We start from the raw sequence: 10,551 nt of genomic DNA on the forward strand, positions 1-10,551 counted from the left end.
GTAATCAGTTTTTTTAAGATACAACTTACATAACCTAGCAGATTCCATGCAAGTTTTATGAAAAAGTAGATCAGTATACTATCTGCCCAGAAAGTTAATTTGATAAGTGTACTTATTAACTTGAAAGGTTCAGATGAATAGATAGAAATCTATTAAGTTCTGAAGAAGGAAAGATATTTTTCAAAACGTCGGCGAATTAAAACTAACCTAACCTAACCTAAGCCAAAAGCAAGAATACCGTATTCATAGGAGGGTCAACAGATACAAAAAAACTTAATATAAATAACATTCTGTACTTGTAGTCTTAGAGAAGTCAACAGTCAACTAATTTAAAAACTTTATTTATATCATTAATTCAAATTTTTTTTTGTGTAAACAACTTTTATTTAAAAATCCTTTACTATGTTCAAATTAATAATGATTTTTCATTAAATTACTATAAATGATTGAGCCAAAACTGGCCTCTCTAACTCTTAATTTTACCGAGATACTGAATATTAAAAAGTAGTTAATAAAGATCCCTAATACCCCCCTATTCTTTTAATTTTTTTAAAAAGTGAAAAATATCAAATTGTTTTTTTTTTGCGCTTATTTTACCTAATTTAAGGTTCTTTGGTATAAATATGCCCTTTGAATTGGAACTTATTGGGAACAAAAGAAAATTAAAAATGTTGACAAAATATGCTTCCAAATATTTCAAGGTTCAAAGTGGTATTTCATCTAATTTAAGGTCCTTTGGTATAAAGATACCCTTTCATGTGCACTGGAACCCTTATGGAGCAAATAATTTGCCAAATTTGCACTTTTGACCAAAAATATAATTTTTTCAATTTTTGAAAAGTTGTATTTTTTTCTATTTGAACTCCAATCAATTTTCTCCAATGAAATCGCCATTAGAAAGGAGATAAAAAATACTACAGAATCAGCCAAAACTCGCCTCTCTAGCTCTTCATTTTACCGAGATACTGAATCTCAAAAAGTAGTTAAAAAAGACTCCTACATTCTTTAAATTTTTTTGAAAAATCAAACATTTTAAAATATAGTTTTTTTGCGTTTATTTTACCTAATTTAAGGTTCTGTGGTACAAATATGCCCTTTGCTGTGCATTGGAACTTTTTAGGAGCAAAAAAAATTAAAAATTTTGCACTTTTTTCAGTATTTGAAAGGTTGTAACTTTTTTGTTTGTACTCCAATCAACTTTGCTAAACCGCTATTAGAAAAGGGATAAAAATACTACAAAATGAGCCTAAACTCGCCTTTCTGCTGAAATTGTTAAAACTGTGATTTTTAAGAAAAGCCAAAAGGGCATTTTTTATCAAAGGAAAAGGATTGTTTTAAACGATAACAAATTTTATTACATTGATTGCAATTTCTATAGAAATAAAGTATCTCTAGTACTTTGAAATGGTTTAAAACATTAATTTGATTTTTTAAAACAACTTGAATTTTGGTCTAATTCATCTGCTAAACTTATTTTTAGTTTTCTGACAGACAACTATAACAAGATACATATTAATACTACAATAAAATTGTATAAACACTAAAACCACACTTAATACTATTTTTGAGCATAAAAACATAATTTCAGTCACATATTCAAGTAGCCAGTCAAAAATGATCAACATCCTCCCCATCACTGTCATCCTCATGGTGGAGCTCACCAAGATAAGGTATCGGATATCCATATGGTATTCCTTCATAACCAGGAATATTATCCAGTTCAGCACCACCATAAAACCCTCCACATGTATGACCACCATGTCCGGGATAAATCAAAGGACCGCCATGATTGATGTAGACCTCATGTTCCTGGATAAACTCAGGTTCGTCGTAGTATTCTGAATGACTGTGATGGTGTTTGTGGTGGTGTTTCTTTCGGCGTTTTTCATTTCCTCCGCTTAGGATGTGACCGACTGGGTCCAGAATGCTGCCAGTGACGAGATCAAAGAATGGTGCAACCAGGTGTTTGTAGAGTTTGTGCGGTTTAAATTTGTGGAAAGTGGCCGTTGATGTGGTAAAAATGAGCATGAAAACCTGAAAGTAATGTTTTCTAAATCTGTCTAGTAACTGAATTTGGTGAAAAAGTCAAGAAAAGCAATTTAAGCAATTAAAAATATGAATTATTTTTCAGTTCAGCTGTCAATTGTTTGATTTTCTGCATATTTTCATAACTGAACTCCTATAGAGCTCTAACATTATTTATAAACTGGATAGAGATTTCATTGGACTGAAATGCAAAGTAATATTATAATATACTTACTAATATTCGCATCTTGTACCAATTTCACTGAAACAACCTCATGAAAAAGAACCACAACCTAAACTAAATCACTTTTGTACTGTCAACAAAAAGGGAAAACTTTCTTAACGACTTAATGTCTATTATATGTTCAAACTAGTGATTCAGGTGAAATAGACCATTCATATTTAGTAGACATGTATACTTAGCTTTAATTATAAAAATCACTTGTCTTTATGTAAAAAATGAAACGTACACTTAAGTAAGTCTTATTTCCTGTTTAGTGCTTTCTTTACAATTTTCGACTATCCGGTTCGTTTAATATGATAATTGGACCTATTTTCATTATCCTTTTGTTTGAATACAGCATATTAGTAGTAAAATAATAGCAAAATTAATCTCTTCTGAATCCCACTGGATTTCTTAGTATGATAACTATTAATAACCATTGCAATTTCAGGTAATATATAATTACAGATTGAAGAAAATGAGTTTGAATTTAATTATAGATAACGCGAATCGTTAAGTTTATAGGTGTGCCCTCTGATTTGTGCAATATCTATGGAATCATATTATTATAATTAGAAGTATCAAATATTGTATCCAATTATACGGTTTCGTAAATACTCTTTAACTATAGCTTGATGATCTTCAAACCAACTTTGAAGAATGAAAAGTAATTCCATTTAACCAATGACACATAAATTTAATCATCGCAACGAATGCCAGCAGGCTCGCCAATTTAAATACCGCAATCTAATGACAGGATAATGTATTCGATTTTTTTCAACTTCCTTTAGAATCGTACTCAAAAAATCGACTGAACGGCGCATAATTTGCGCGCTGGACCTTGGTCTACATTTCAAATCCGTACAACATTCGATTTTTTCCAACTATATCTTCCAACTTGATGGCTGATTTATGCCGCGCGAAGATTATACGGCCTAAAAACAAATAAATCAATTAGGATAAAATCTAATAACTTAACAGAGTTAATTGATTTGCCATTAAATGTGATTGGAATAGGGTAAAAGTAACCTTAACTGCGAATCATGTATACTGAAAATCAAACCAAATTAAGAAGACGTCATAGCTGAAAAATTGCAGTTTTGCACATTATTACGGTAACTATGGTGGTACTATCTATAATCCTGTTTATAGCTAGGGAACCAAAACTTGTTGGCAACATTGCATTTTAGATGTTATGGTAAATCTACATGTGCAACGTTTTCGTAAATTTCAACACTGTTGCTAATTTGTGATGAGTCAAAAAAAGCAGCCTTAAGCTTGTTGCTTTTTTCTGACCAATCACAACTACCCACTAGACTATTTCTGTGGATTGGAACACTTCTGAAGCAACATACATTTTTCCATTTTTTGAAAAGTTTAAATCGCTTATTTCACCTGATTTAAGATCCTTTGGTATAAATATGCATTTTTCTGTGCATTGAAACCATTCTGGAACAAAATCAAAGTCAACTATAGAAGGTTTTAATACATCATTTTCCTCCAGGTTCCAAAAAGCTTTAGTTACAGCAAAAACAACAATATCATTATGGTTCAGATTTGCTTGAAATAAACCACTACTTTAATGACTTTTACCATAAGAACTGTAAATAGTTTGAGGCAAAAATAAACTAAAATGACATCTTATTTGTTACTAAACAAATTAAAAAAATAGCAGTTTTTCAAAGATAATTTTCATGTTATTGACACATTTATTTGCAGATGGTTGTAAACGTCAACTTTAGAATATTTAAATAATTTTCCCAAGATCCCAAAAACCTTGAATTACAGCAAAAACCACAAATATCATTTTGGTTCAAATTTGCTTGAAATAAGCCACTATCTGAATGGGTTTTGCCATAAGAACTGAAAATAGTGTGACGCTAAAACTGACATACTCTTTGCTTCAAATAAATGAAGACACAATTAATTTGAAGAAAAGAGTTTTCATGTTTTTGACACCTCTGCAGAATACACCTTGTGCAAACTAGCACAAAGCTATTAAAATAGTTTTAGTTTAAAGCGCAAAAATGTCAAAACAAAAGTAATAATGACATCTGGTGGCAAGTCATTAAACTACAACTTGTCTCTAATTTTGATGATCAAATTGGAAACATTTGACTAGGTTTACTTGGATATACAGTTAAAATATTTTAGTTTAAATACTGGTGCTTAAACCTTCAAACCGTTTCAGAGTGAAGTGTGTAAACTGATGACTAAAGTCGGGATTAAAAAGCACTAAAATCTTAAAAAAAGCGCTTAAAAAGCAAAATTATTTTCTTCAAGAAAGCATAAAAATCTGTAAAAAAGCACAAAACAAACAACTCTCTGAGATGCAAAATTTTTTTGAGTTCAACTTTTCAAATTGCTTTAGAAGAACTACTTGATAGCATTTGGAAGGTTTTTGGACTGCTTAAACAGCATATTGAAGGTTTTGGAATGCTTTAGAGGCATTTGGAATCTCTTACATTTTTTGGAAGCTTCTAAACTGCTTTAATATCTTCTGGGAGCTTCTGGACTAGTTGAAAAGCGTTTGGAATCTTTTAGACTGTTCTAAATGATTTTGAAAGCTTCTAGACCGTTTTGAAAGACTTTCGACTGCTTTAGAAGCATTTTGGAGTTTCTGTAGTGTCTTGAAATCTTTTTAGACTACTTTAGGAGCATTGAAGGTTCTGGACTACTTTTAAGACATGTGAATTTGAACTTTTGGAAGCTTTTAAACTGCTCTAGAAGCATACGGAAGCTTTTAGACTGCCTTGAAAATTTTTAAGAGCTTCTAGACTAGTTGAAGATTATTTGGAATCTTTTAGACTGTTCTAAATGCATTTGGAAGCTTCTAGACTATTTTGAAAGACTTCCGACTAATTTAGAAGCATTTTGGAGTTTCTGTAGTGTCTTGAAATCTTTTTAGACTACTTTAGGAGCATTGAACGTTCTGGACTGCTTTTACGACATGTGAATTTGAACTTTTGAAAGTTTTGAAACTGCTTTAAAAGTATACGGAAGCTTTTGAGAATTTTTAGATAAATTGAAAAGCATTTGGAAGCTTTTAGACTGTTCTAAAAGCTTTTAGAAGCTTCTAGGCTGCTTTGTAAGCTTTTCAAGACATTTTAAAGGTTTTATAGTGTTTTGGAATGTTTTTATATTTTTTTAGACTACTTCAGTAGTATTTGGAAATTTTTTAATCAGTTTAAATTTGTAAATTGATACTTATACATTTTGCAACATGTTTTTGTCGTTCAGAAGCCTTCCATATCTCAATATAGCAATTTTTTGTCAAGGCAGTTATTAGTTTAGTTTATTTTGAAAAACTTGAAAAGCTTGTTTTGTAAAAAACTAGTTGAACCATACAAAAATAGTAGTAAATAAGAACACAAAACTAAAATAAGCAGAAAACGAAGAAAAAAGCATCAACAAAATCTGTCAAGTGATGCGTTTTTGCAGAAATCGTTCACATTAGATTTCAAAGGTTGGTTGTTTTTGTTATTTACAAAAAGCAAAATTTCTAGAAATCCTGACTCTACTGATGACCATTTCTGAACAGTTTTTCAGTTTTTCCATATTGAACTAGTAAACTTGTACTGGTTCTTGTGAATTTTTTGAAAATGTAATTTGTGTAACTGTCTTTCAATGTCTTGTAAAACGTTACATCTTCCTGTTAATTTAAAATAGAGTTTTACAGTTGGTTTATTTAAAAACTAAAAATGGAATAAATGACCACCTTACTTTCATTAACAAATTTTGATAAACTAGTGACTTTTCAAGATATTCTACTTATTTTTCTTATATTAGATTTGTTTAGGTTGCTTTAAATTCAGTTTCAAGCTGGATTTATGAAAACCACTATAAACAAGAAGTGAACAATTTAAGTTTGCAAATTAAAAATATTGAAGAAAAAATAAAAAATCACATAAACTAAACTAAAACTTGTTGATGTAATGTTGAATTTAACAACACCACTAAAACTTTCCTTAATTATATGAACAAACTGATTTCAATTTTACAGTCCTGTTTACTTCGTACATTATTAATCGGTTATTACAATCTGATTACTGACTATTTTAAGGAAAAATACGGACGAATGAAATTGTTTATGATGTAACCAATGAGTCGCTATTTTATATACTTAAGCTTTCAATAAATTTAATCTTTTTTTATTGCCTTATTATTTAATGTTTAAATGCACCGTCTACATAACATCACGTTCAGGGAGTGGCCGACATCCCTATACACTTTTAAATAACGCTCTGTATACAGCTTATAATGGGTAAATGGCGAAAGCAGGTGAGCAATTATTAAAAATCTCCCGATGAACAAACTTAAGCATGATTTAAAGCCAACGAAGTTTATAACACTTGTTTGGTGGGTTGCACGTGTGTTTAAAGACAATAGATTACAAGAATTGCATAATCGAGGTTTTATATATCAGTTTCGGTTTTAGCATTTAAGACATGTTTAAGCGGCTGGTTGGCTAACTTATTGTCGATATTTGCAGGTTTCTAGGTTTAAGGAAAACAGATATTGACTGTAATGAATTGACTTACAATTAAACATGACGTTACGCAAATTTTGCTAGTGAGTTATGCTGTTGAATTATGATTATTAGAAGAGGAATAAAAATAACGAAATAACGAAAATGTGACAAAAAGATCATATCCCATCAAAAAATTTTGATCAAATATAAGCCACATACGTGGTTAATCCATGTTTTAGATTGTCTCATCATGATAATGTGTGCATCTTTAATTAAATCATCAAAGATGTCACTTATTAGCAATACCCCAAAAAATACTCAACAAATCGAAATAAACAACGAAATATCATTAATTTATGTTTGCTAACATGCTAATCAAATCAGGACTTAATTGACTAATATATCTGTCGAGCGTTGTTCGTTCCAAATTGGTCGATTTTCGTCACACATCATTCATTCTACGTTATTCCAATTTTCTGACTAGTTTTGAAAATATGAGTTTCTATTTCATTACTTCGGCGGTTTCGTTCAAAGGAGAGGCAGACATATGGATCAATGGACCTACCAGAACAGGTTTGCTAGTCCCTGATTATTTTGTCATGATAGTTTGATGGAAATTTTAGGAATTATCATATATTCAGTGATAACTCCTGTACTTTGCTGTTGTGGAATTGTAGGTAATATCATTTCCCTCTTAGTGCTACAACGTAAAGAATTTGTGGGTTCAGTTTATACTTACCTAGCAGGTACTATTATCTAGCAGGTGTTATCTATGACACAATTTTAACAAACTTTTTTTAAGTTTAGTTTTAGCTTGGGTAGACTTAAGCACATCTGTAGTGCTAATGTTAGGAGGCATTAGCAGAGGAGTAATGTGGAATTACGGGTGGATTACCTACGATTCTTTGATTGGTTTACCGATAAGTGGAATGTTAGCTACCATAGGAGTACTGGCGATTGTTGGGTTAACTTTAGGTGAATCAAAAAATGTTCAAGAAAAATTTGTTTTAAAAAAAGTCTTTTAGATCGAGTTATATACTTATGGAATCCTATTCAGTGTACCAAACCGAAATTTTGTCGTTCTATAGTGGCTAGAAGACTGATGATTGTCAGTTTTGTACTAGCCATAGTTTTTAATTTGCCTTACTGCTTTATTTATGAATGGGAGGACGATGGTAGTTTAACTACCACAACTTTATTTGATTCACAGTAAGTAGAGTGCCCAGGATGAATAATTGACCACCCTTATTTTTGATATTAACAAAAAAACAGAAGTTTTTATAATTTTTTTTAGTCATGTTTTAAGTTAAAAAACTGACCTTGTATTTGTTGTTAACCAAAAATTAAATAATAAGAATAATTAATTAATTAATATTAAATTTAATTCGGTAAAAAAAAAAAAAAAAAGTTGCGCCCCCGGGTGGGCTCGAACCACCAACCTTTCGGTTAACAGCCGAACGCGCTAGCCAATTGCGCCACGGAGGCGATGAGATACGTTTTGCCAGCCATGTATTTAAATGGTGGAAAATTTGACCTGAATTTGTTGGATATTTCGACTTCCGATACATATTTCCTTGCAATTGAGAGAATAATGTAATAAATTAATGATTTTTTTAATAGTTACAAGAAAACTGTACCTAATTTCATATTATAAAAACTTCAAAAGTTATCCAATTTTGTAATGTTCTCGCCGTTATGGCGAATGAAACTTTTGGATTCTTTACAAAAGGTAACATTTTTGCTGGTATTTTTACTGCGAATGTAATAGCAATAGTGATTAATGACGTTTGATAAAGCAGGATAGAAATACACTAGTTTTGCACTAAACTTGCCAATAGAAAACATTAATTATGTTTTAATTAATTTTAACGTACGAGATTGGTCATAAAGATATCAGACTCTGATGAAGTGGTCATGTGACCACCAAGACGTCACATTTGCTCCAGTAGACTGACACATGTCACTTTGGGTCACACGGTTTTTGCCATCTTTGTCTGCAGCATTGGCTTGCAATTGTTCTCTTTTGTCACCATTGTTTTTTTGAAATTGACAAATTTTGACAAAACTGGCATTTTTCAAATTTTTTAAAGTGCTTGGAGCAAAATAAAAAAATTAACAATTTTGACAAAAAATGGCATTTGACAGGTTTAAATTGCTTATTTTACCTAATATGCGAATATTAGTAAAAGCTATTGTATAGACTAGATTATGTCGTTGAAGCTTAGTGTTCAAAATACAAAATGTTATTGGAAAAAAGTATTATTTTAGAAATTGTTCCAAATAAATAAAAATTTGATAATTATTATGAAAAATAATTATTTAGTTCAGTGGCGGAGAACTGAGTAACTTGTCAATTGAATGATCTCTCATACAGTCTAATTAAAATTAATAATTCATTATTCACGCATATATAAAGCGTTTTACATTATCTAGTCAAAATTAGTGTACCTACATAATAAGCACATTATTAAACAGTTGTAGAAAATGCTACTACAATTCCAACACCTTGTATCTTAAAAACTTTTACTCTGACGACTTTCATTTGTCTATTCAACATTTTCTGATCATTTTTGCATGTTCCACATAGCCTATAAGTTTGTAATACATTTTCTCAAACACCCTGTATAGAGATCGTGATAATATGTTTTATTAAATTTTGACCTATTATTAGTCACTTATTCAACGCTTAGCAAAGATTTAAACAATTTTTTATTCACTAGTGGTTTAAAAAAAATTTAAATCACTTTTAAAACAACATTTGCTTATTTAGAGGTGTAAACAAACATAAGACGTCGAAATTTAATAAAATATTGTATAAAACACGTGATTTAAAAATGGTTTAAATCACTTGCTGTATAAATAACTATAAATGTTAATTTCCTGTTTCTATTACTATTATAGTTAGTTAGTGAAAGTGAAACGTTTTTTAGAGCCTACAGAGTGTTCAACTGGATCACCCTATTCGCATTTGCAATCATCCCCGCGATCATCCTCGTACTGGGCAATGGCTTTTTAATAATTTCACTAAGAAGAGCCAGAAAAATTAATAAAAAATCCCAAACGAACAGAACAAACAGATGCAAAAGAAGGGTAAGCAAACTGAAATAACCAACTGACAACCCTCTAAAATTGTGATTATATTGACAGGATCACACTAGTTTAACGGCCACTTTGGTGACAATAATCATCTTTTTCCTAATCACCAATATTCCGGAAAATTTAGTATCCAGAACTGCTGCCATTAATCTGTTGTTTCAAGGTGACCACGATCGAGCCAACACTGTCACATTGGAACGTTTAAGACAGATTTGCACTCTTCTGGCCGCTATAGACGTAAACACAAACTTTTTCTTTTATTACACGTTTTGTCCTGCATTTTGCAAAGCTTTGAAACGACACTTGTGCAAGTGCATGAAAAGGAGAGCGTCCAACAACCTTCAGGTGATTTTCCACTTGGGAAATTTAAGAGATTTTCAGGGTTTTAGCGTTTCAGGTGAACGTGTTTGTGCTCAATGGTACGAAATCGAACCGGTCGGTGGAGGAAAAGTGCAATCTAAACACTAAAATGCAAAAAGTGTTGGAAATATCGCAGAAAAACTTTGATGCCGCTTTTAGCTTAAATTTAGCCGAAGTAAAGAAAAATACTATGGAAAATCAAAGTGCAATGAGATGGGATGGTTTTATGTCCGACTGTCCTCCTCCCAATTATATTCCTCGTTTTTAGAAATGTTGGATTTTAACTAAAAAATTATAAATAAAATATTGTGTACCACTAAGAATTGAATAAAGGTTTTACTGAAACTTGTGCGCAAACACGTGTAGGCACTAAAAG

General features: G+C 31.0%; 2 protein-coding genes and 1 non-coding gene across 3 annotated transcripts; 1 reads left to right on the forward strand and 2 right to left on the reverse strand.

Annotated features, from left to right (window-relative positions):
- Positions 1-906: 906 nt before the first annotated feature.
- On the reverse strand, positions 907-2,396 carry LOC145724594 (uncharacterized). Its single transcript, XM_081972944.1, has 2 exons — positions 2,261-2,396; positions 907-2,034 (listed from the first exon to the last, which is right to left on the reverse strand). The coding sequence occupies exons 1-2, from the start codon at positions 2,270-2,272 to the stop codon at positions 1,609-1,611; spliced, it is 438 nt and encodes a 145-aa protein (XP_081829070.1). The 5' UTR covers positions 2,273-2,396; the 3' UTR covers positions 907-1,608.
- Positions 2,397-6,734: 4,338 nt separating this feature from the next.
- On the forward strand, positions 6,735-10,483 carry LOC145740580 (putative G-protein coupled receptor frpr-1). The gene is made up of 7 exons (XM_081996133.1): positions 6,735-7,292; positions 7,343-7,465; positions 7,527-7,694; positions 7,745-7,928; positions 9,650-9,809; positions 9,867-10,160; positions 10,213-10,483. Exons 1-7 carry the CDS (start codon positions 7,214-7,216, stop codon positions 10,441-10,443), a joined length of 1,239 nt encoding a protein of 412 aa, XP_081852259.1. The 5' UTR covers positions 6,735-7,213; the 3' UTR covers positions 10,444-10,483.
- Positions 8,131-8,204, reverse strand: TRNAN-GUU (transfer RNA asparagine (anticodon GUU)). Its single transcript has one exon. It is a non-coding gene; the product is annotated as a tRNA-Asn (tRNA).
- Positions 10,484-10,551: the final 68 nt, after the last annotated feature.

Source organism: Ips typographus, linkage group LG2 (genome assembly GCF_016097725.1).
Source record: "Ips typographus isolate SLU linkage group LG2, UJ_Ityp_2.0, whole genome shotgun sequence".
In the NCBI taxonomy this organism is placed as follows: domain Eukaryota; kingdom Metazoa; phylum Arthropoda; class Insecta; order Coleoptera; family Curculionidae; genus Ips; species Ips typographus.

Bases quoted from the DNA above. Each gene is read 5' to 3' on its own strand.
- LOC145740580 (XM_081996133.1), top strand. From the start codon at position 7,214: ATGAGTTTCTATTTCATTACTTCGGCGGTTTCGTTCAAAGGAGAGGCA. The intron at 7,466-7,526 runs GTACTATTATCT...TTTTAAGTTTAG, and splicing joins AGTTTATACTTACCTAGCAG to TTTTAGCTTGGGTAGACTTA. The intron at 7,929-9,649 runs GTAAGTAGAGTG...AACGTTTTTTAG, and splicing joins ACAACTTTATTTGATTCACA to AGCCTACAGAGTGTTCAACT.